General features: G+C 37.5%; 1 protein-coding gene across 5 annotated transcripts in view; it reads left to right on the top strand.

Annotated features, from left to right (window-relative positions):
* The window catches only part of GDPD4 (glycerophosphodiester phosphodiesterase domain containing 4), a 198733-nt gene that overhangs the window by 77102 nt on the left and 94975 nt on the right, over positions 1 to 26656 (top strand). For 4 of the 5 annotated variants that reach the window (XM_040489449.1, XM_040489448.1, XM_040489447.1 and 1 more), the window contains 2 exons: positions 24701 to 24922; positions 25842 to 25996. In XM_040489449.1, the coding sequence (XP_040345383.1) occupies positions 24701 to 24922; positions 25842 to 25996 (377 nt within the window). The remainder of the gene's footprint in view (positions 1 to 24700; positions 24923 to 25841; positions 25997 to 26656) is intronic. The other variant, XM_040489450.1, reaches the window with a different exon arrangement.

The raw sequence follows: 26656 nt of genomic DNA, 5'->3' as shown, positions 1-26656 counted from the left end.
GTCGCTGCCCAGTTTTCTTAAAACCACTTGCTGAAGAGACTGCTTTATTCCATTGGATATTCTTTCCTGCTTTGTCAAAGATTAGTTGGCCATACGTTTGTGGGTCCATTTCTGGGTTCTCTATTCTGTTCCATTGATCTGAGTGTCTGTTCTTCTGCCAGTACCATACTGTCTTGATGATTACAGCTTTGTAGTATAGCTTGAAGTCTGGGATTGTGATGCCTCCTGCTTTTGTTTTCTTTTTTAAGGTCGCTTTGGCTATTTGGGGTCTTTTGTTGTTCCATACAAATTTTAGGATTATTTGTTCTAGCTCTGTGAAGAATGCTGGTGTTATTTTGATAGGGATTGCATTGAATATGTAGATTGCTTTGTGTAGTATTGACATTTTAACAATATTTGTTCTTCCTATCCAGGAGCATGGAATCTTTTTCCATTTTTTTGTGTCTTCAATTTCTTTCATAAGCTTTCTATAGTTTTCAGCGTATAGATTTTTCACCTCTTTGGTTAGATTTATTCCTAGGTATTTTATGGGTTTTGGTGCAACTGTCAATGGGATCGATTCCTTGATTTCTTTTCCTGTTGCTTCATTGTCGGTGTATAGGAATGCAACTGATTTCTGTGCGTTGATTTTATATCCTGAAACTTCTGACTTCATGAATCAATTCTAGCAGTTTTTTGGTGGAATCTTCTGGGTTTTCCATAGCGTATCATGTGATCTGCAAAGAGTGAAAGTTTGACCTCCTCCTGGCCGATTTGGATGTCTTTTATTTCTTTGTGTTGTCTCATTGCAGAGGCTAGGACTTCCAATACTAGGTTGAATAACATGGCGACAGTGGTGAGAAAGAGTTTGGAAGTTTTCCTTCCATTTCTGTTTTTTGGGACAGCTTCAAGAGAATAGGTGTTAATTCTTCCTTAAATGTTTGGTAGAATTCCCCTGGAAAGCCATCTGGCTCCGGACTCTAGTTTTTTGGCAGATTTTTGATTACTAACTCAATTTCCTTACTGGTTATGGGTCTGTTCAAATCTTCTATTTCTTCCTGTTTCAGTTTTGGTAGTGTATATGTTTCTAGGAATTTGCCCATTTCTTCCAGATTGCCCATTTTATTGGCATGTAATTGTTCATAATATTCTCTTATTATTGTTTTTATTTCTGCTGTGTTGGTTGTGATCTCTCTTCTTCATTCTTGATTTTATTTATTTGGGTCCTTTCCTTTTTCTTTTTGATCAAACTGACTATTGGTTTAATTATTTTTGTTAATTCTTTCAAAGAACCAGCTTCTGGTTTCATTGATCTGTTCTACTGTTTTGTTTTTGTTTTTTTGTGTTTTTTTTTTTGTTTTGATAGCATTAATTTCTGCTCTAATCTTTATTATTTCCTGTTTTCTTCTGGTTTTGGGTTTTATTTGCTGTTCTTTTTCCAACTCCTTAAGGCATAAGGTTAGGTTGTGTATCTGAGATCTTTCTTCCTTCTTTAGGAAGGCCTGGATTGCTATATGCTTTCCTCTTATGACCGCCTTTGCTGTGTCCCAGAGGTTTTGGGCTGTGGTATTATCATTTTCATTGACTTCCATATACTTTTTAATTTCTTCTTTAACTTCTTGGTTAGCCCATTCATTCTTTAGTAGGATGTTCTTCAGTCTCCAAGTGTTTGTTACCTTTCCAAATTTTTTCTTGTGGTTGATTTCGAGTTTCATAGTGTTGTGGTCTGAAAATATGCATGGTATGATCTTGATCTTTTTGTACTTAGGGCTGATTTGTGTCCCAGTATATGGTCTATTCTGGAGAATGTTCCATGTGCACTGGAGAAGAATGTATATTCTGCTTTAAGATGAAATGTTCTGAATATGTTTGTTAAGTCCATCTGGTCCAGTATGTCATTCAAAGCCATTGTTTACTTGTTGATTTTTTGATTAGATGATCTGTCCATTGCTGTGAGTGGGGTGTTGAAGTCTTCTACTATTATGATATTACTATCGATGAGTTTCTTTATGTTTGTGATTAATTGATTTATATATTTGGGTGCTTCTACATTTGGCACATAAATGTTTACAATTGTTAGGTCTTCTTGGTGGATAGACCCCTTGATTATGATATAAAGAGATATACTGCATCTCTTGATACAGTCTAGATTGTGTGATATAAGTATGGCTATTCTGGCTTTCTTTTGTTGACCATTAGCATGATAGATGGTTCTCCATCCCCTTACTTTTAATCTGAAGGTGTCTGTAGGTCTAAAGTGGGTCTCTTGTAAACAGCATATAGATTCATCTTGTTTTCTTATCCATTCTGTTACCCTATATCTTTTGATTGGAGCATTGAGTCCATTGAGGTTTAGAGTGAGTACTGAAAGATATGAATGTATTGCCATTATGATGCTTGTAGAGTTGGAGTGTCTGGTGGTGTTCTCTGGTCCTTTCTAAGATGGATGGTTTTTTTTACTTCTTTTATATCTGCAGAAAGGGATTCTAATCTATTTTCAACTCCAGCTAATATTCTTATTATTGTGATTCTAAATTCTGGTTCAGACATCTTGCTTGTATCTGTGTTAGTTAAATCCCTGGCTGTTGTTTCTTCATGTTCTTTCTTTTGGGGTGAATTGCTTCGTTTTCTCATTTTGAAGGGAGAAAAGGAATTAATGAGGTAGGAAAATTAAGATAAAAAAATTAAAATTAAAAAATATTAAAATTAAAAACTTAAACATACACACAGACACACAGACACAAAATCTAATAAATGATGCTAGATCCTAGGTGTGTTTGGTCTGGGTATTGAAAGTGGTTTGACAGATTAGAGAAAAGGGGGGGAAAAAGGAAATCATTTGAGAATTTGAAAAAATGAATACACTGAAGTAGACTAAAATGAGATGATGGGAGTAAAATAGAATTTGAAAAAATTTACACCAAAGTAGAGAATATAGTAGGAAAAAAAATAAAGAAAAATATTTTTAATAAAAATTAATTTTTTTCTGTTTTTGAAAAAAGAAAAAAAACGAAAAAGAAAAAAGAAAAAATGAAATCATTTGAAAACTTGAAAAAGTGAATACACTGTAGTAGACTAAAATAAAATGATGGAAGTAAACTAGAATTTGAAAAAAATTTACATAAAAGCAAACATATATATAGTTTAAAAAATTAAAGAAAAATATTTTTAATAGAAATTCAAGGTAAAAATGAAGTTTTTTACTTTCTGCATTCAAGAAAAAGAAAAGAAACAAAAAAGGGGAAAAGAAAAAAGAAAACAAGGAAATTGTTTGAAAATTTGAAAAGGTGAATACACTGAAGTAGACTAAAATAGAATGATGAAAGTAAGATTGAATTTGAAAAAATTTACACAAAAGTTAAAAATATAGTAAAAAAACTTTTAATAAATTTGAAAATAAAATGATTTTTTTCTCTTCCTGTATTCAAGAAAAAGAATAGTGTAAAACAAAAAAAAGAAAATTGAATTGATGGACCTGCTAGCAGATTGAAATAGGACTGAAATTACTTCTTTTTCCCCCAGAAGTCAGACTGTGTAGAGCTTTATAGTCCACAAACTAAGCAGGCAGTGATACCTGTGTTCCTGAGAGCGAGGTTGGCCCAGTTGGGTGGGGCTCAGTGCAACAGCTCCGTTCTCCACTAGATGGTGCTGCTAGCCTGCTGGGGTGGATTGTTTCAGCCCTCTTAGATGTGTATGCGCATGCGGGAGCAGTGAAAATTGCGTCACCCAGCTACCCAGTCTCTAGTATGGGAACTGTGTTTTCTCCAGTCACAGCACCCGTCTTCTGTGTTCAACTTTTGACCACTCCCCGCTTCCTCACTGTCCATGACCAAGCCTCAGGCAGTACCTCTCACCCAAGTTTTGTCTCAGATGCGGCTGTTTTCCCAGGCCCCTTACTTCTGAAGGACTACGGCTTTGACCCATTCTGCCCCTCTGCAGGAGGGTCTCACTGAGCAATGGCTGAATGCCAGCTGCACCCAGGAACACTTATGGGACCCTGCTGCTGCCAGTGCACCGAGACTACAGCCAGGTGCCAGCCCGCCCCAGAAAAAGTTCACAAGATAGTGTAGCAGCAGCGTTTCAGGGATTATGGAAAATCACAACACACATCTGGCACCAGGCTTCACCCTTAACGACCTTGTTCCAGCACTAGTGAATGTGGCTATTTTCTGGGGTCTGCTGGGACCAGGTGACTTCAACAGTCTCTACCAAATGCCCTTCCAGCAGTAGAACCGCTTTTCCCCATGTGGCCCAAGAACCTCCTGGACCCCTTTCTATTCCTGGAGATTCGCCCTTCTCACCAGAGAAGCCAGGTATCAAGCTGTGGAGTTGCAGACTCTGTGCTCCCCTTGTTTACAGTCTTAATGGAATTTAAACCCTCTCCTTTCTCCTTTCTCCCTTTTTAGTTTAGTCCCTGCTGCTGTTTCCAATTTTCCACTTTCTCTCCAGCTGCTTTTGGGAAGGGGTGCTTTTCCTGTATTCTCCCCTGCCCCAGTCTCCATCCTCTCTCCATCTGCAAGGGCAGCTCCCTGCCTGCTGCCAGCTTCTCTCTCCCCAAGTTCACCTCTCCACTCCACGTACCTGCTGAATTCTGTGGTTCAGGTTGTGCAGATTGTTGTGTTAATCCTCCAACCAGTTTTCTAGGTGTGTAGGATGGTTTAGTGTTGGTCTGGCTGTATTTCATAGATGCGAGACACACAAAAAACTTCCATGCTCTTCCGCCATCTTGGTTCCTCCTAAACAATTCTAAAATTTATATGCAACCACAAAAGACCCAAAATAATCAAAGCAATCTTGAAAAAGAGAAACAAAACTGGACATATCAATCCTGAACTTTATGTTACATTACAAAGCTGCAGTCATCAAAACAGTATGATACTGGCACAGAAATAGACTCAAAGATCAATAGGACAGAATAGAAAGCCCAGAAATAAACCCACAATTATATGGTCAATTAATCTTCAACAAAGCAGGAAAGATTATCCAATGGGAAAAAGACAGTCTCTTCAACAAATGCTGTTGGAAAAACTGGTCAGCTACATGCAAAAGGATGAAACTGGACCACTTTCTTATACCATACATAAAAATGAGCTCAAAGTGGATTAAGGACCTAAATGTGAGACCTGAAACCACAAAAATCCTAGAAGTGAGAACAGGCAGTAATTTCTCTGACATTGACCATATCAACATTTTTCTAGATATGTCTACTGAGACAAGGGAAACAAAAGCAAAAATAAACTACAGGGACTACATCAAAATAAAAAGCTTCTGCACAGTGAAGGAAAAACAAAATTAAAAGGCAACCTATGGAATGGGAGAAGATATTACAAATGGTACATCTAATATAGGGTACTATGAAAATATATAAAGAACTTCAACTCAACACCAGTAATAATAATAATAATAATAATAATACAATTAAAAATGGGCAGAAGGCATGAAAGACATTTCTCTAAAAAAGACAGACAGATGGCCAACAGACACATGAAAAGATGCTTAACATCATTCATCATTAGGGAAATGCAAATCAAAACCACAATCAGGTATCACCTCACCTATCTGAATAGCTAAAATCAAAACCACACAAAAAAATGAAATCTTGCTGTTTGCAACAACATGGATGGATCTAGAGGGTATAATGCTAAGTGAGATAAGCCAGTCAGAGAAAGACAAATGCCATATTATTTCACTCATACCTGTAGAATATAAGAAACAAAATAAAAAGAGATAAACCATAAAAAGAAACTCAACTATAGAGGCCAAATAAAGTAAAATCTTGGTTTGCGAGTATAATTCATCCAGAAACATACTTGTACTCCAAAGCACTTGTATATCAAAGCTAATTTTTCCATAAAAAATAATGAATGATATAATAATGATGATTCATTCCACAACCCCAAAATGTTTGTATAAAAATGATTATAACTGCTGAGGGTCCCAGGTGAGAAGGCAGTGCTCAGTGAGTGGAGGGAAGCTACAGATGAATTAAACAGGATGGCAGTGTAGGAGGATGCTGGGCTCAACTCGTCCTGCTTATCACTTAGATTCCACTCACATCAACCTAAATAACCCAGAAAACCCCCAGAAGACTAGCAGAACGGACTCTCTGGAGCCAAGCATAGACAACAGGCCCATGGAAGAGGGTAGGAAGGGCGGAGAGGGGGGTGCATGCTTCACAGACTGGCAGCAGGGAGCCGGGGCAGTGGAGGGGCAGCCTGCCCAGCAAGGGAGAGCCCCCGAAGTCTGGCTTGCAAAAGCAGAGGAGCCGGATTCTGTGAGTTCTGACAGCCAGTGGGACTTAACATCTGGAATGTTAAAAGTCAAGAGCTCTGCTCTTGGAGAGTGGGGAGGGCATGAGGACACCGGGAGGGAGAGTTGTTGAGCCCCACAAGACAGACCTCAGCTCAGCAGGGGAACAAAGGCGCTGGCAAGTGTCATTTCCCTCTCCCATCCCCTAGCCGGAACCAGTTCCTGTCACTGAACTTGCTTGCACCGACAAATGCCCAACACTGTGCTTCTATGGATCCATCCCTCCGACAGGCCTGACTCCCTCCTGGTGCTGTAGGACCCCTCCTGCAGGGGACCACCGATGGCAAAGCAAGCTAAGCCTGCCCCTTCTGCTCCTGTGCACCTTGTGGATCCACCCTGGCTAGATAGTATCGAAGCAGCACCACAAGCCTGACAGTGTGCAAATAGCCCAGACAGGGGCCATGCCACTCCACACTGAGTCCTGCCCCTGGGAGAGGAGAAGATAAGCTACACACCAGTCCAGCTGTGGCCTCAGCAGTGGGCTGGGGGCAGACATCTGGTCTGATTGCAGACCTGCCCACCAGCACAAGTTACTCTCAACAGCATAGGGGGAAGTGGCCTGCCATTTGGAGACACCGTAGGAACTACCCAAAATGACAAAACGGAAGAATTCTCCTCAAAAGAAACTCCGGGAAGTAGCAACAGCTAACGAATTGATCAAAACTGATTTCAGCAATATAACAGAACAAGAATTTAGAATAATAGTCATAAAATTAATCGCTGGGTTTGAAAAAAGCATAGAGGACAACAGAGAATCTATTGCTACAAAGATCAAAGGACTAAGAAATAGTCATGAGGAACTAAAAAATGCTATACGTGAGGTACAAAATAAATTGGAGGTGGCCATAGCACGGATTTAAGAGGCAGAGGAGAGAATAGGTGAATTATTAGAAGATAAAATTATGGAAAAAGAGGAAGCTGAGAAAAAGATAAAAAAAATTCAGGAGTATGAGGGGAGAATTAGAGAACTAAGTGATACAATCAAACAGAACAATATCCATATCATAGGAATTCCAGAAGAAGAAGAGATAGACAAAGGGGCTGAAGGTGTACTTGAACAAATCATAGCCAAGAACTTCCCTGATCTGGGGAAGGAAAAAGGCATTGAAGTCCAAGAGGCACAGAGAACTCCCTTCAGACGTAACTTGAATTGATCTTCTGCACAACATATCTTAGTGAAACTGGCAAAATACAAGCATAAAGAGAAAATTCTGAAAGCAGCTAGGGATAAACAGACTCTAACTTACAAAGGTAGACACATAAGAATAGTAGCAGACCTATCTACTGAAACTTGGCAGGACAGAAAGGAATGGCAGGAAATCGTCAATGTGATGAACAGAAAAATATGCAGCCAAGAATCCTTTATCCAGCACATCTGTCATTCAGAATAGAAGGAGAGATCAAGGTTTTCCCAAACAAACAAAAACTAAAGGAATTCATCACCACTAAACCAGCCCTACAAGAGATCCTAAGGGGGGTTATGTGAGTGAAATGTTGCAAGGACCACAAAGTACCAGAGACATCACTACAAACATGAAACCTACAGACGTCACAATGATTTTAAACCCGTGTCTTTCAATAATAACACTGAATGTAAATGGACCAAATGCTCCAACCAAAAGACATAGGATATCAGAATGGATAAAAAAACAAGACCCATCTATTTTCTGTCTACAAAAGACTCATGTTAGACCAGAGGACACCTTCAGATTGAAAGTGAGGGGATGGAGAACTATCTATCATGCTACTAGAACTCAAAAGAAAGGCTGGAGTAGCCATACTTATACCAGACAAACTAGACTTTAAATTAAAGTCTGTAACAAGAGATGAAGAAGGGCATTATATAATCATTACAGGGTGATCCATCAGGAAGAGCTAACAATTATAAATGTCTATGTGCCGAATATGGGAACCCCCAGATATATAAAACAAGCAATCACAAATATAAGCAACCTTATTGATAAGAATGTGGTAATTGCAGGGGACTTTAACACCCCACTCATAGCAATGGATAGATCATCTAGACACACGGTCAATAAAGAAATAAGGGCCCTGAATGATACATTGGATCAGATGGACTTGACAGATATATTTAGAACTCTGCATCCCAAAGCAACAGAATATACTTCTTCTCAAGTGCACATGGAACAATCTCCAAGATAGATCACATACTGGGTCACAAAACAGCCCTTCATAAGTATGAAAGAATTGAGATCATACCATGCACACTTTCAGACCACATTGCTATGAAACTTGAAATCAACCACAGGAAAAAGCCTGGAAAACCTCCAAAAGCATGGAGGTTAAAGAACACCCTACGAAAGAATGAATGGATCAATCAGGCAATTAGAGAAGAAATTAAAAAATATATGGAAACAAACGAAAATGAAAATACAGCAATCCAAACACTTTGGGATGCAGCGAAGGCAGTCCTGAGAGGAAAATACATTGCAATCCAGGCCTATCTCAAGAAACATGAAAAATCCCAAACACAAAATCTAACAGCACACTTAAAGGAAATAGAAGCAGAACAATAAAGCACCCCAAACCCAGTTTAAGAAGAGCAATAAGAAAGATCAGAGCAGAAATAAACAATATAGAATCTAAAAAAACTGTAGAGCAGATCAATGAAACCAAGAGTTGGTTTTTTGAAAAGATAAACAAAATTGATAAACCTCTAGCCAGGCGTCTCAAAAAGAAAAGGGAGATGAACCAAATAGATGAAATCATGAATGAAAATGGAATTATTGCAACCAATCCCTCAGAAATACAAGCAATTATCAGGGAATACTATGAAAAATTATATGCCAACAAACTGGACAAGCTGGAAGAAATGGACAAATTCCTAAGCACCCATACAGTTCCAAAACTCAAACAGGAAGAAATAGAAAACTTGAACAGACCCTTAACCAGTGAAGAAATTGAATCAGTTATCAAAAATCTTCCAACAAATAAGAGTCTAGGACCAGATGGCTTCCCTGGGGAATTCTACCACACATTTAAAACAGAGATATTACCTATCCTTCTCAAGCTGTTCTAAAAAATAGAAAGGGAAGGAAAACTTCCAGATTCATTCTATGAAGCCAGCATTACTTTGATTCTCAAACCATACAGAGACCCAGTGAAAAAAAGATAACTACAGGCCAATATCCCTGATGAATGTGGATGCAAAAATTCTCAACAAGATACTAGCAAATGGAATTCAACAGAATATAAAAAGAATTCCTGTCTCGCATTCAGGTCCTTGATCCATTTTGAGTTTATTTTTGTGAATGGTGTGAGAAAGTGGTCTAGTTTCAACCTTCTGCATGTTGCTGTCCAGTTCTCCCAGCACCATTTGTTAAAGAGACTGTCTTTTTTCCATTGGATGTTCTTTCCTGCTTTGTCAAAGATGAGTTGAGAACTGAGAGCAAACTGAGGGTTGATGGGGGGTGGGAGGGAGGAGAGGGTGGGTGATGGGTATTGAGGAGGGCACATTTTGGGATGAGCACTGGGTGTTGTATGGAAACCAATTTGACAATAAATTTCATATATATATAAAAAAAAAAAAGAATATAAAAAGAATTATTCACCATGATCAAATGGGATCCATTCCTGGGCTGCAGGGCTGGTTCAACATTCACAAATCAATCAATGTGATACATCACATTAATAAAAGAAAAGATAAGAACCATATGATCCTGTCAATTGATGCAGAAAAAGCATTTGACAAAATTCAGCATCCTTAATAAGAACCCTTGAGAAAGTCGGGATAGAAGGAATATACTTAAGCATCATAAAAGCCATTTATGAAAAGCCCACAGCTAATATCATCCTCAATGGGGAAAAACTGAGAGCTTTCCACCTGAGATCATGAACAAGACAGGGATGTCCACTCACCACTGTTGTTTAACATAGTGTTGGAAGTGCTAGCATCAGCAATCAGACAACAGAAGGAAATCAACAGCATCAAAATTGGCAAAGATGAAGTCAAGCTTTCACTTTTTGCAGATGACATGATACTCTACACGGAAAACCCGACAGACTCCACCAAAAGTCTGCTAGAACTGATACATGAATTCAGCAAAGTCGCAGGATACAAAATGTACAGAAATCAGTTACATTCTTATACACTAATAATGAAACAACAGAAAGACAAATAAAGAAACTAATCCCATTCATAATTGCACCAAGAAGCATAAAATACCTAGGAATAAACCTAACCAAAGATGTAAAAGATCTGTATGCTGAAAATTATAGAAAGCTTATGAAGGAAATTGAAGAAGATACAAAAAAAATGGAAAAACATTCCACGCTCAAAATGTCAATACTACCCAAAGCAATCTACACATTCAATGCAATCCCAATCAAAATTGCACCAGCATTCTTCTCGAAGCTAGAACAAGCAATCTTAAAATTTGTATGGAACCACAAAAGACCCCGAATAGCCAAAGTAATTTTGAAGAAGAAGACCAAAGCAGGAGGCATCACAATCCCAGACTTTAGCCTCTACTACAAAGCTGTAATCATCAAGACAGCATGGTATTGGCGCAAAAACAGACACCTAGACCAATGGAATAGAATAGAGACTCCAGAATTGGACCCACAAATGTATGGCCAACTAATCTTTGATAAAGCAGGAAAGAATATCCAACGGAAAAAAGACAGTGTCTTTAACAAATGGTGCTGGGAGAACTGGATAGCAACATGCAGAAGAAGGAAAAAGGACCACTTTCTTACACCATTCACAAAAATGAACTCAAAATGGATAAAGGACCTGAATGTGAGATAGGAAACCATCAAAACCCTGGAGGAGAAAGCAGGAAACAAACCTCTCTGACCTCAGCCGCAGCAATTTCTTACTTGACACCTCTCCAAAGGCAAGGGAATTAAAAGCAAAAATGAACTATTGGGACCTCATGAAGATAAAAACCTTCTGCACTGCAAAGAAAACAACAAAACTAAAAGGCAACCAACGGAATAGGAAAAGATATTGTCAAATGACATATTGGACAAAGGGCTAGTATCCAAAATCTATAAAGAACTCACCAAACTCCAAACCCAAAAAACAAATAATCCAGTGAAGAAATGGGCAGAATACATGAATCGACACTTTTCTGAAAAAGACGTCCAGATGGCCAACAGGCACATGAAAAAATGCTCAATGTCACTCCACATCAGGGAAATACAGATCAAAACCACACTGAGATACCACCTCACACCAGTCAGAGTGGCTAAAATGAACAAACCAGGAGACTATAGATGCTGGAGAGGATGTGGAGAAATGGGAACCCTCTTGCACTGTTGGTGGGAATGCAAATTGGTGCACCCACTCTGGAAAATAGTGTGGAGGATCCTCAAAAACTTAAAAATACATCTACCATATGACCCAGCAATAGCACTGCTAGGAATTTACCCAAGGGATACAGGAGTGCTAATGCATAGGGGCACTTGTACCCCAGTGTTTATGGCAGCACTTCCAACAGTAGCCAAATTATGTAAAGAGCCTAAATGTCCATCAACTAATGAATGGATAAAGAAATTGTGGTTTATATACACAATGGAATACTACTTGGCAATGAGAAAGAATGAAATCTGGCCTTTTGTAGCAACGTGGATGGAACTGGAAAGTGTTATGCTAAGTGAAATAAGTCATACAGAGAAAGACAGATACCATATGTTTTCACTCTTATGTGGATCCTGAGAAACTTAACAGAAGACCATGGGGGAGGGGAAGGGGAAAAAAAAGTTAGAGAGGGAGGGAGGCACACCATAAGAGGCTCTTGAAAACTGAGAGTAAACTGAGGGTTGACGGGGGGTGGGAGGGAGGGGAAAGTGGGTGGTGGGCATTGAGGAGGGCACTTGTTGGGATGAGCACTGGGTGTTGTATGGAAACCAATCTGACAATAAATTTCATATTAAAAATGATTATAATACTGTAATATAATACAAAACAATAAATAAAATATAAAATGTATAAAAATAAATTAATCTCCACTTATCTTTGAAAACCTTCATGGCTGGTGTGAGGGAGGCAAAAGAGGAGGGTTATTGTGTAGGACAATTTTCACTATCATTGATGGAATCACTGCTATTGGCTCAATGGAATTTTTTTGTTTTCATGCAACTTTAGCAAGGAACCTATCCAATGATCTAGAATGAAGCAAAGCATTCCTAAGCTTACTTTTGTATGGAAAAGCAAAGTACTGCCCATAGGTGCTTTAGTGACAAAAAAGTACCCTAGTGCTAGTTGTGGGTACCTTCCAATGTTCTGAAATATCACTGGTCTCTGCCAAACACCGAGGTTGAGCATGGTAGACAATCACCCACAATCCCACAGTGAAAGAGAGAGAACCATTGGCTCAGTTGTAATCATGTGATGTTTGGTGTCATGTGCTGCTTGTATTACAAGACATTGCTCATTTATCAAGTTAAAATTCATTAGAAATGTTCACTCATCTTGCAGAACACTGACAGAACAAGTTACTCAAAAAAACCCCAAGGTTTTACTGTAGATGGTTACCAGAAGGGAGGTTAGTTGGGGAGTGGGTGAAATATGTGAAAGGGAATATGAGTACGTTTATCATGATGAGCACTGAGTAATATATAGAATTGTTGAATCACAATATTGTACGTCTGAAACTGACATAACACTATGTTAACTCTATTGGAATAAAATTTAAAAATAGTGCTCAGGTGATGGAAGCATACATATTTATGATTGTTTTGTGTTCCTCATGTATTGACCCCTTTATCATTAGATAGTGTTATTTTCTGCCTCTTGTTAACATTTTTAGCTTGAAGTCTATTTTGTCTGATAGAAATATGGCTATACATGCTTTCTTTGTTTATTTACTTGGAATATCATCTTCTGCCCCATCACTTTGAGCCTATTTGTGTCTTTAGAGCTGAAATGAGTCTTCCTAAAGGCAGCATATGTTCTTTTTTTATTCATCCAGCCTCTCTTTGTCTTAATTGTGTTTTAATTGGTGACTTCAATCCATTTACATTTAAGGTGATTACTGATAGGTAAGGATTTACATTTTATCTTTTTTTTCTGATTATTTTGTATCTCCATTATTTCTTTTTTCTTGTGTTTCTACCTTTTAAGGTTGGTGGTTTTCCATAATGGTTTGCTGGGTTTCACCTGTAAAAAGTTTTTTTTTTAATGTTTATTTATTTTTGAGACAGTGTGAGTGGGGGAGGAGCAAAGAGGGAGAGGAACAGAGGATCCAAACCAGGCTCCATGCTGACAGCAGTGAGCCCAGTGTGGGGCTTGAACTCACAAACCATGAGATCATGACCTGAGCAGAAGCTGGTTGCTCAACTGACTGAGCCACCCAGGAGCCCCATGGGTTTCACTTTTTTTTTGGTGTTTTGTGTCTCTGCTCTAGGTTTATGTTTTGTGGTTATTATGAAGTTTTCATAAAATGTTAGATAAAATACTCCTTTTTCTGCTGATAGCAATTTATTTTTGTCTATATAGATTCTATACTTTTACTCTTCGCCTTTCATATTTTTGCTGTCAGAAATGATCTCCTTTTATGTTGTGAGTTTGTTACCAAATTGTAGTAGTTATAGTTATTTTTAATGCTCTTTTTCTTTAACCATTGTGCTATAATTGTTTAACATCATATTCTAAAATACAGTTAGTGTTCTGATTCTGCCTTTGTATCACCTTACTCAGAGTTTTTGTGTACATGTGTCATTTCAGGTAGACAAGCTCCTTTCAGCATTTTTTGTAAGGTAGGTCTAGTGGTGGTAAACTCCACTAGCTTTTGTTTGTCTGGGAAAGTCTTTATTTCTCCTTCATATCTGAAGGATAACTTTGTTGGATAAAGTATTTTGGACCGGCAGTTTTCAATCTTTCAATACCCTGAATATGTCATTCCACTCTCTTCTGTCCTAGAAATCTGCTCATAGTCTAATACGGGTTCCTTGGTAGGCTACTTTAAAAAAACTCTTGGCAGCCTCTCACATTTCCTTATTATTGACTTTTTTTTTTAAATTTTTTTTTCAACGTTTATTTATTTTTGGGACAGAGAGAGACAGAGCATGAACGGGCGAGGGGCTGAGAGAGAGGGAGACACAGAATCGGAAACAGGCTCCAGGCTCTGAGCCATCAGCCCAGAGCCCGACGCAGGGCTCGAACTCATGGACCACGAGCCGTGACCTGGCTGAAGTCGGACGCTCAACCGACTGCGCCACCCAGGCGCCCCAGTCCTTATTATTGACTTTTGACAGCTTTATTATAATGTGTCTTGGAGAAGGTCTTTGCATTGAGATAATAAGGTGATGTATTGGCTCCATGGACTTTTGTGTCCCAACTCTTTCAACAGGTTTGAGAAGTTCTCCACTGTTTGTTCTTTCTTTCTTTCTTTCTTTCTTTCTTTCTTTCTTTCTTTCTTTCTTTCTTTCTTTCTTCCTTCCTTCCTTCCTTCCTTCCTTCCTTCCTTCCTTCCTTCCTTCCTTTCTTTCTTTCTCTTTCTTAGTTTTTTCATTTTTGAGAGAGACAGAGCATGAGCAGGGGAGGGGTAAAGAGAGAGGGAGACACAGAATCTGAAGCAGACTCCAGACGACCTGAGATAAAGTCGATGCTTCAATGACTGAGCCACCTGGGCACCCCTCCGCTGTTACTTCTTTTTTTTTTCTTAATTTTTTAAAATTTATTTTTGAGAGAGAGAGAGACCGAGCACAAGCAGGGGAGGGGCAGAGAAAGAGAGGGAGACACAGAATCCAGAGAGGGAGACGCAGGCTACAGGCTCTAGCTGTCAGCACAGAGCTTGACACGGGTTTTGAACTCATGAACCACGAGATCATGATCTGAGCCAAAGTGGGATGCTTAACCAACTGAGCCACCCAGGCACCCCTCCACTGTCATTTCTTTAAATAAACTCTCTGCCCCTTTCTCTTCTGGTATACCCATTATTCTTATTTTGGCTCTTCTAGGGGAGTCTGATAGTTCTCATAGGGTTTCTTCACTTTTTAAAAGTCTTAGCTGTCTCTTTCCTACCTGAATCATTTCAAGATTCCTGTTTTTCAGCTTGCTTATTTCTTCCATTTGATTTGCTCTATTTCTGATGTTTTCTAATACATTCTTCATCTCATTTATTAAGTTCTTCAGCTCCAGAATTTGTTTGGTTCTTTAAAAATATTCCCAAATGTTTTTAAAAACATAGCTCTAAGAAACCCTAGATAAAATAGGGTATCTCAAAGGAAATTAGATAATATTTTGAACTGAATGAAAATAGAACGTATTGAAACTGGTAGAATTCAACTAAAGTTATGCTTAGAGGAAAACCCCCTTGGGATTATCTGCTTATATTAGGAATGAAGAGTCTCAAATCAGTAATCTAAGCTTCCTGTTTAAGACACTAGAAAAATAACAGTGAATTAAACCAAAAATAAGAATAAGAAAAGAAGTAATAAATAGCAGAAACCAGTGGAACGGAAACAGAGAAATAGAAAATGTCAGTGAAAGAAACTTATTCTTTGAAGAGATCAACAAAACTGATAAGCTTCTAACTAAGTGACCAAGACAAAAAGAAGACACAAATTTCAAGTATTAGAGATAAAGGTTTATCCATTCAGATCCTCCAGACATTAAAGAAGATAATAATGAAATACTGGTAATAGTGGAGCTGGCTCATATTAGTTCATAAGAGCCAATTATTAAATTTCAGAATTTTTGGAACCAATTGTTATATCAGTTATGAAATTAGGCATGGTTATAGTATTTAACCAACAAAAACTTGACAAGCACTACAGTCAGATCTCTTTATTTCTCAAGAGCTCCTTGTTAAGCATTTAGCAGCACATCATTGTCTATGAACAGCTGTGCTTATAAATATGAAAATTTAGGTGAAATGGAACAATTGTTTGAAATACACAAGCTACCAAAACTCACTCAGGAAGAAATATGTAACCTAAATAGTCCTATTTAAGACTATTTAAGACTATTTAAGTCCTATTTAAGACTATTCAAGAAACTGAATTTGTAGTTTAAAAACATCCCACAGGAAACCAGTTTGTAGATGTGTTCACTGGTGAATTCTACCAAATGCACAAGAAACAAATAATACCAATTCTAAATTCTCTTCCATAAAATAAAAAAATAATAATCTCCAGTACATTTTTATGAGGCCAGAATTTCTCTTATAACAAATCTATAAAAAGGCATTTTCAAGAAATCTCCAGACTGATAAAACCTCATGAATACAGATATAAAAATCATTAAGAAAATGTTAATCTGAATCTAGCAATATGTAAAAATGATAATATACTGTGATCAAAGAGGTATCATGCTGACAATGCATGGTTTATAGTTGAAAATCAATTAATTTAACCATGTTAACACACAAAGAAGAAAATGTATAATCTCAATTCATGAAGAAAAATCATTTCATAAATTTAACTTCCATTCTTGATTAAAAACTCTCAGAACTAAAAATATAAAGGAACTACCTTTACTTGATAAAGATACTTCTGTAATATATCTAACATCATACTTATTGGTGAAAGGATGAACTTATTCTCCTTAAGACTTGGAAAAAAGAAGAATGTCTCACCACTCCTATTCAACATCATATTTTAAATCCTAGCCAGTGCAATAAGGGAAGAAGGCATACAGACTGGAAAAGAAGAAATATAATTATTTCTCTTTGCAGGGGACATTATTGCCGGTGTAAAAAATCCCAAGGAATCTACAAAAAATATTCAAGAACTAATAGGTGAATTTAGTATGGACACAAGAAACAAGGTCAATATTTAAAGAAACAGAAAACAAAACAAAAAACCCTAAATCTAATCAGAGAGGACTTCTCATTTCAGCTACAACACATAAAGAGCTTGGAAGTGCTAACTCCCATCCTGAGAGAGAGAGAGAGAGAGAGAGACGGAGAGAGAACGCAAAACAAATTGGAAATCAATGCCTTTTTTAGATCCATAAAAGAATTGAAATCACAGGGCAAACCATCACTCTGGACAGAGCCACTCAATCTAGAGAGAAAGGTGAGTACAGAGAATCACAGCCAAGATCAGTTTACTAGAAGCAGAAGCCACTGGGGCCAAGAACTGGTAGGAACAGTTTAAGTTATTGGTAATTTTGATTAATGCTGGAGGCTGAGTGTGGACTAGCTTGAGAATTAAAAACTCTTGGGGACCCAGTTTTATATAGACTCCCATTTTGCCTCCAAGGACTCCCATCAGGTTTTCATAGTGAGGACTGGGGAAAAAACTTCTGTTTTGGGCAGCAGGAGGAGAAAAGTAACTTTTTTGAAATAACATCCTGAGTGTTCTCCATTGCAAAGCCCTAGTCTTCAGGGAGAACTACTATTCCAGAACCTTATCTAACATGTGGGAAGGGCAGTTAGTCAACTCCAGTTCACTCTAATCTTCCTGTCTCATGTAAGGGTAGAGAAAAAAAAGACTAGGAAATGCTTCTGGAACTTACACTCAGTAAAAGCCAAAATTTAATCATAAGATGGTAGAATGCTTCCTTTTCCCAACACCTTATCACCACATGAATAGGGCTTCAATATAATTATAGTGGGTTACAACTGAGAGGGCTGCAAAACATACTTTGTCTAAGAAGGAGCTCTTAAGGAACCCAAAGACAATAGGAGAGGAAACAAAACAAAACACAGAAACTGAATCCTCTAGTACCTATAGCTATATAAAAACATAATTATCTCAGTCCCTCATATCCATGACATTATGTCCAGTTTCCAACAAAAAAATTTTAAGATACTAAGACAAGATAAAGCACAATATGAAGAGACAAAAAAAAAAGTGCCCAGATATAACACAGATTTGGAATTATTAGAGAATTTTAAATAACTATGATTAATATGCTAATAGATCTAATGGAAAAAGTAGGCTATGTTAATAGCTTTAATGAAAAAAGTAGACAACATGCAAGAAAAGATAAGTAATGTAAGCAGAGAGATGAAAATTCTAAGAATTGAAAGCCTAGAAATAAAAAACATTTAAGTGAAATGAAGAATGCCTTTGATGAGCTTATCAGTAGCATGGACACAGATGAAGAAAGAATCAGTAATCTTGAAGATACATCATCAGAGGGGGCGCCTGGGTGGCGCAGTCGGTTAAGCGTCCGACTTCAGCCAGGTCACGATCTCGCTGTCCATGAGTTCGAGCCCCGCGTCGGGCTCTGGGCTGATGGCTCAGAGCCTGGAGCCTGTTTCCGATTCTGTGTCTCCCTCTCTCTCTGCCCCTCCCCCGTTCATGCTCTGTCTCTCTCTGTCCCAAAAATAAATAAACATTGAAGATACATCATCAGAAACTTCCCAAACTGAAACACAGAGAGATAACTGAAAAAGAATACAATAGCCAAGATTTAGGGGGGACATTATCAGTAGATTGGACACAGATAAAGAATCAGTAATCTTGAAGATACATCACCAGAAACTTCCCAAACTGAAACACAAAAAGATAACTGAAAAGAACACAATAGCCAAGAATTATGGGGAAAATTACAAAAGGTATTAACATACGTGTAATAGGAATACCAAATGGAGAAGAAAAAATATTTGAAGTAATAATGGTTGAAAATCTTCCCAAATTAGTGACAGACATCAAACCACAAATCCAAAAATCTGAGAGAATACCAAATAGGATAAATACCAAAAAATAGTCATAGTTTTTAAAGCTATTTTAAGTTGCAGTGACTATTCAATAAGGAAATGCTTTAGCCCAACCAAAAAGTAAACATGGTTACTAGTATAAATTCATAGTCCACAGAGGGAAGACACTGTACGAAACCATGTTAGAGAACCTCAAAGGGCCCTTTGGTGCAAAGTTCCAATTCATTTCTCACTTTATAGTTTTTCCAGGATTATGTTGGTTACAGGTGGGGAAAGAACTGGTCATACTTCTGATGTCATAGAATAGTTACCTTATCAGTGTTTGGTATTGCAGCCAATTTATCCCTACTGTAATGAATTGTGTCATGAAGATTTTGGGGAAGTGTCCATTGGAAGTTAACTGGTGTGGGGCACCTGAGTGGCTCAGTCGGTTAAGTGCCTGACTCTTGGTTCAGCTCAGATCATGATCTCATGGTTCATGAGTTCAAGCCCCGCGCTGGGCTTCATGCTGATAGCGTGGAGCCTGCTTGGGATTCTCAATCTCTCTCTCTCCCTCTCCCTCTCTTCCTGCCCCTCCCCTGCTCATGCTCTAAACAAACATTTAAAATATTTTTGAAAAAAAGGTTAACTGGTGCTACAAGGTAGCCACCATGAATCTGGCAACCTGATTGGTTGTAGTGTTTCTTTTCAGAATTGGGGGCCAAATTTTGTGCATTAATGGTGGAATTCCTAAACCCCGTAGATTGGTCTTTGTTCTTTATAAAAGGCCCTTGTCTAAGGGTTTTAGTCAGAGCATTTTGTTTAGTATAATGATGTGCTAAAGTATTTCTTCTAATGTCTCTTTACTGTGGACCTCTACCTTTAGGACAGCAATTTATTTGGGCAGCTTCAAGGCACCCAGTAGTTTGTGTATTTGTTATTCATGTTTAATACAGATAACTAAAAAGGTAAAAAAAACTTCTCACATGCCCTAGAGAAGGCCCTAATTTTGGCCACTCAAGCCAATTTGATAACTGGTAATAGATTTGAGATTTTGTGAGAGAATCTGGAAAAATCAATTTATTATGAAGAATGTGCATAATCCATTTATTATTATCTTTTTTAATTGTTAAGATGAAACCTGTCAGTAAACAATATTAGATCAAGATTTGGTATAGGAGCACACAAAAGGTTTGTTCCAAACATGGAAAGTTCTCAAATTACAGAAATTAGGAGATTCTCCTTTGGTAGGATAATACAGTTGCTGTATGAAGAGTGTTATATTGGTGAATGGCAATACAAGAAAAGAAAATGACTATTTCATAATTAATTAACAGGCATAAAACATTGGGTATTTTTGTTTAACAACAGAGATTGTATGGAATGTGTTTCCATAAAATAGAAAGATGAAACTAGTATAGCATCTGAAGATTCTTAGACTAATTTGACCAGGCCTGCATTTTCTTCTGAAGCAAAGATAAAAAACCTTGATACTGGATCAATGGGCATTAATAGGCAATGAGTCTTTGTTATTACAGCTTACTAATACTTTCAGACCATGGCCTCCCCTTCTGTGTACTTACAAAAGGAAATGTTTATTACGATCTAGAAGATCAGCAAAGATGATTGTTGAAGAAATATTTTGAGATTACTGAAGGTCTTTTTGGTTTCCATGTTTTGTGAAAATGGTTCCAAAATGTTTAAGTCTAATCATACAGAGAGGTCTGTTTCAAAACAGTCTGTTGTATATACTCTACAACATCCACTTAATTCCAGAAATTATTTAATTGTCCTTAGTGTTTGGCCTTGGGTAATTTGTATCTCTCATTAGATAGGTCCTTCCTCAGCCAGTATATCATGGTCTAGATCAAGTGTTGGCAAACTATGGCCTGTTGTACAAATCCAGCCACTGGCTATTTTTGTACAGACTGTGAGCTCATAAGAGTTGTTTTTACGTTTCTAAATGGTTGAACAAAGTCAAAAGAAAAATGTTTCATGACCTGTAAAAATGATATAAAACTCAAATTTCAGGGTCCATAAATAAAGTGGTTTTTTTTGGAACACAGCCATGCTTATTCATTATGAATTGTCTTTTGCTGTTTTTGCACTATAGAAGCAGAGTTGAGTAGTTGTGACAGAGACTGTATGACCACAAAGTAAAAAATACTTAGTGTCTGGCCCTTCACAGAATAAGTTTGCTGAACCCTGGATAATGAACTGTTACTTTGTAGAATTAAAATTTCTTTTTCTTTTATTTTTTTAATTTTAAGTTTATTTTATTTCATTTTTGAAAGAGACAGGCGTGAGTAAGGGAGGGACATAGAGAGAGGGAGAGAGAGAATCGCAGGCAGGCTCTGTGCTGCCAGCCCAGAGCCTGAAGCAGGGCTTGAACTTACAAAACTGCGAGATCATGACTTGAGCTGAAATAGAGTCAGTGAGCCACCCAGGTGCCCCTAAAAATTTTTTTTAGAAGCTTCATGAATATGTAGTTGATCTTGCAATTTCAATATGTCTTATTGCATATCCCTATGATCTTGGTTTAACACTTGAGAAAAGTAGGATGGGGCTTCAGTAAATGTCTAAGGCATAATTTTCCAGGTAAATTGTTGATTGTTCCCTGGTGAAGGCAATACATATTGATTGTCTTCATCAGCTAAAACAGGAAAGAAAGTAGAGATAGGGCCAAAAAGAGTGTATTTGCATTAGGCAGTACTAGAAAATGAGGTATATAACTCTTTGGCTAATAGCTTACAGATGTGGGACAAATCTGTATCTTCTACCATCTCAGTTTTGAGTTTTCTTTTTTTAAACAGGTAAAACAGACATTTTGCTTGGACTAAAGCAAGGGATAATTAATCCTTATTTTATTAAATCTGTTATAGTTGGCTTAGATCTTCCTTAACTTCAGCATTAAGAGGATTTTAGGCAACAGTGTCAAGAGAGTCAGTATGAACCCTTACTGGTTTGACTCTCAATTATTCTGTCATTTCCCCTCATGGGGTTCTAGTTCTGTGCCCCGTTATTTGCTTGTTTTGGAATCAATATACTAATGTCCATGCTATAATTTGATAATGTGCAGTAGAATTTTCTGCAACTCCTGAAAATATTTTGTCTGCAGTATATTTCTTCTGGTGGGTCTTTTTGCACAGTAGATTCCTAATGATGAAATTTATAGGAAAGTGCCATAGGGAAGGAAGAGTTCTGAGAAAAGTAACAGTTATAGGTTGGGACATGGAAAAGGATTTAAGATGGTTAGAAATTCCCACTACTTGAATAGTTTTGGTACTTTGAGCAGTCTGATTTTCCGTGGTAGTGGTATTAATAGTAAAGGTAGTGGCACCAGTATCAACAAGAAGCTATATTGTTCATCTATATTTATATATAGTTATCTTCAGAATCACATGTTGGGTAGTAGTGTTTCCCTTTAAGTGGTATCATTGGGCAGATTTTGATAATTGTTCCATTTCTTACCAATAGGGTACATTGGATTCTCCTACTTGTAATTTCTCTAAGCATAAGCATAGAGAATGAGGACATTTTTAGTGTTGTTTTTATGTGGAGAACCACAAGTTTGTTTTCATTTCTAGCTTGTTGTTTTCTAGGGCTTTTAAAAAAAAATGTTCAACAACTTGTTGGAGATAGTCTAAACTGGTTTTGTCCCGTTCCAGTTTATTTTTCTAAGTCTCCTACTTTATGTACCAAAAAAAAAGAGGCTCAATTTGCTTCTGCTGTTAGACCTACCCCAAATTACTATTTAAAGCTTACTGGAATCCTGTTTTAAACCCTATTGTTTAATATTTTTTTTTTAAAAATTTTTTGTTCAATTTATCCTTAAAGAAAAGGCTTTATGAATGTCCTTCCATAGAGTATTTCTTATTCTTTTTGCTCATTCAGGGACATTTTAAAAATTATGCACAGCTGATTTATTTCAGTTCTGTCTTGGTGTTTCTCTTTCTGCTCTTTTAACAGTTTTCCCCACATGAAGGTCTAATAATTAAGTGAAATCAGTTGTTCTGTATCTGGAAGAATCTACCAAACTCTTGAATTCTGAGGCAAATTTTTTATTTTCCTGAGGATTAAGAAGACCCTTAATAATAGACCTCAACTGAGGTCTAGACCATGATTTACTTCAACTTCTATGATCTGGCTTCTGTTCTAGTTTGATGATACTGTGCAATATGATGATTTCTTTGCTGAAAAGAGGGAGGTCAGGGGAAGGGGAAGAAATAGAAATCTAGGGTGAGAATGAGAATGAAGATAAAGTCGTGTAGAAAGAGATATTATTTGAGTCTTGAAAAAAGGACCCATGTCCTGTTTCCTTCTTAGAGATAGCCTTTTATCACTGACTTCACCTACAAATTATCTAAAATAAACAAATGACTATAAAAGTAACCATTTTTAAATTTAATATAGCTAATAGATGTATGGACTGAGGTATAAAATGAAATTCTTTGAAAAATATTGCAAAGAATATATGATAATTCCTGCCATAAGGAAGGTACACTCCAGTAGGAGCAGTAGAGAGTGAGGGAACTAATGTGAATTGTGCACTTTTCTATGTACTAGACATGCTTATAGCACCTGTAAATATTTTATCATATTTAATATTCAAAATAATCCAGAGAAATACACAGGTTACCTCTCCACATCCCCATTTTATAGTTTGGGCAATGAAAACTTTGAGAATTTAAATGGTTTTACCACAGTTACACAGAAAGAAGCATATGAAGTCAAAATTTGAATCTGGCCTAAGACATAAATAGAAGGCAAAATGAAATATACAACTGAGGCATAAAAATGAGTTTTTGGAATTTTTTTTTTATTTATATATGAAATTTATTGTCAAATTGGTTTCCATACAACACCCAGTGCTCATCCCAAAAGGTGCCCTCCTCAATACCCATCACCCACCCTCTCCTCCCTCCCACCCCCCATCAACCCTCAGTTTGCTCTCAGTTCTCAACAGTCTCTTATGCTTTGGCTCTCTCCCACTCTAACCTCTTTTTTTTTTTTTTCCTTCCCCTCCCCCATGGGTTCCTGTTCAGTTTCTCAGGATCCACATAAGAGTGAAACCATATGGTATCTGTCTTTCTCTGTATGGCTTATTTCACTTAGCATCACACTCTCCGAGTGGCCAAAATGAACAAATCAGGAGACTATAGATGCTGGAGAGGATGTGGAGAAACGGGAACCCTCTTGCACTGTTGGTGGGAATGCAAATTGGTGCAGCCGCTCTGGAAAGCAGTGTGGAGGTTCCTCAGAAAATTAAAAAAAAAAGAGTTTTTGGAATTTAATACCATCAAAGTCTTTTTATTTCAGGAATATTTAAGGGAGGCTTCATGAAGGGGGTAGCGTTTAAGCTGGGCTTTGTAGGTTTAGGATAAGATTTAACAGGTGGATACGGCAAGGAAAACCAATGAGTGATAGAGCTGGGATTGAATCCAATTTAATCTTAAGCCAAACCCTGTTTTTCCATTACACATAACTAGAACAGTGAGAGCAAATGTGGGAAGCCAGTGTGACTTTTATAAAAAGAGATTGTATTACTTCAAGTTATAGAAAAAAATCTGAAAAGGAAGGTCAGGACAAAAATATTAAGGACTTTCCATGCAAATACGACATGTTCTACAGCGTAGAAGAAATCATTCCAAATACCATAATTACCTATTAAGATTACATTAAATTTCTCTCCTTGGCAACTGTTATTTCAGGACCAGTATTTCAGAGGATCTGGTGGGTTGGATGATAATGGAGCAACGTGGGGATAGGCCTGGGTGTGGGGCTATCTAGCAGGAGAATTGGAAATTGCTTTTGATAGGAGCCAATGTATTCTCTGATGTATTTGTTTTTAGTTTAAACCATTTTACCACACGAAACCCCTATCAAGGGCTGATCGCGAAAAAGCAGAAAATCAGAGGATTCCAAAACTAACTGACTTATTGGAACTTGCACAGAAGGAAAAAAAATTTGTGATATTTGATCTTAATACCCCTCCACGAAAACATCCTCTCAGACACACGTATATTCGCCATGTAGTAAGCGTGATCCTTGCCTCTAAAATTGAGCAACATCTGGTATGTCTGTCTCATTATTTATGGTAGAGGTTGGGAGGTGGGTAGCATGTCCCAGGAGCATAGCAGTTGAACCTGACCTAGCTTGTAGATCTTCCCTGGGATGTCTAAATAATTTTGCTATCTGTAGAAATAGAGATTGTTGCTTATGTAGCTACACGTGGCAATCTAAGAATGACCCAGTTAAATTTATCTCAGTGGGGAAAAACACAGAAGCTGTTTGCTACTCCAAACCAAATGAAACAAAAGCACTCTGTTAAAAAAAAGTATGTGTGTAATGACTATACAATGTAACCTGCACCATCACTAGCATAGAACTATTAGAAGGGGCCTGGATAGCACTAAGGCTTTGAGGATTTGACTTTAATTAATGGTACAGAAGAAAGAGCTGGTTCTTATTTGAGCAGAGATTTGTTCATCATGTTTTTCAGAAGCAACTCTCTGCACTTGGGCAATCATTCCAAATCTCTTAAGTTATTAAAATATGGTAGAGTGCTGAGTGAAACAAATGTGTGTCTTCTTGCAAATGGAACTATTTCCACAGATGAGTCATAATAGTATTCCCCATTGACAGGAAATGACCCCTCTCAAAGATGATTTTTAGCATCATCAGCTGGAGGAAATAGGATTCCTGCCTTTCATCTGCACCTACCAACTCCTCATCCACTTTGGCTAGTGTGGGGCTATCTGAACACAATGGGCCCTTGACTCAGGATATTAACTTTAAGAAATCTCACTCCAGAACAGCCCTGGTGAAAGTCCCATCATAAGAGTTCATTGGATGGTATTAGGCCACGTTGACTCTTTCACCAAGGGCTAGAATCTCTCTCTACTCTCTATAGACTGTTACCAGTGCTGGAATGAGGCTCTTTGTACCTAGAGAGCTGATTATCCACTAAAGACTTCCTTTTTCTCCTTACAGATATTTTGGTTGCCAAGTTTTGATAGGCAATATGTCCAAAGCAGAGCTCCTGGTTTTCAGCAAGTGGGCCAGTTATTTTCCATTGAACATCTTACAAAAGAAAATATCAGTAGAATAAATGTTGACTACAAGAGGTTGTTCTACAAAGGATTGAAGTAAGTGTTTGACCATGTCTTTCTTGGCATGTATTGCCTTGCATAAAATCTGCATTACCACCAGACTACTTTAATTAGCATCTCCTCATATCAGGATTTCTTTGTGTGGCTCTTTTTGAATCCCCTATTTTCCCCTTCTTACCCTTCTCACCCTGTCTTCCTCCTTCCCTCTGCTAGCAAACATTTGTGTAGACTGTGTCCCTGTCTGTGGAACATAGTCGTCAGCCTCTGCTTTACCTCCAGTCTGTTATCATTCAACACACTTTTTTGTGTGCTTGGTGTTTTTGTTCTTATATAAGTCAGAAATCAGAAAGTTGTTTATTTCCTTCAGCCATTACTAGAAGCATTGCAGTACCTCATAAATAGCTTTGTGGTTCAGATAGCCAGATTTCTTATGAGATAATTAAGAACATGCCTAAATAAATAAAAAATAAAAACAAGTTAAAACAGCCAAGCACAAGAAGAAACTAAAATTATTGTCTATATTTATAAATATGTAATTAGCAACAGCTTTTCAGAATTAAAAGCACCAGGGGATAAAATGGCAACTTTTTCCAAACTTAACTGTTATTAATCACTGCTTAATTTAATCCATAGTTCCTTTCTCTTAGATTTAAAAGTAATTTTTTTCAGATGATTGTAAATGTTTCAAAGCCAATG

The sequence above is a fragment of the Herpailurus yagouaroundi genome, unplaced genomic scaffold (assembly GCF_014898765.1).
Source record: "Herpailurus yagouaroundi ecotype Mexico unplaced genomic scaffold, PumYag 180, whole genome shotgun sequence".
NCBI classification, from domain to species: Eukaryota; Metazoa; Chordata; class Mammalia; order Carnivora; family Felidae; genus Herpailurus; species Herpailurus yagouaroundi.
This window is presented reverse-complemented; position numbering and strand designations above follow the sequence as displayed.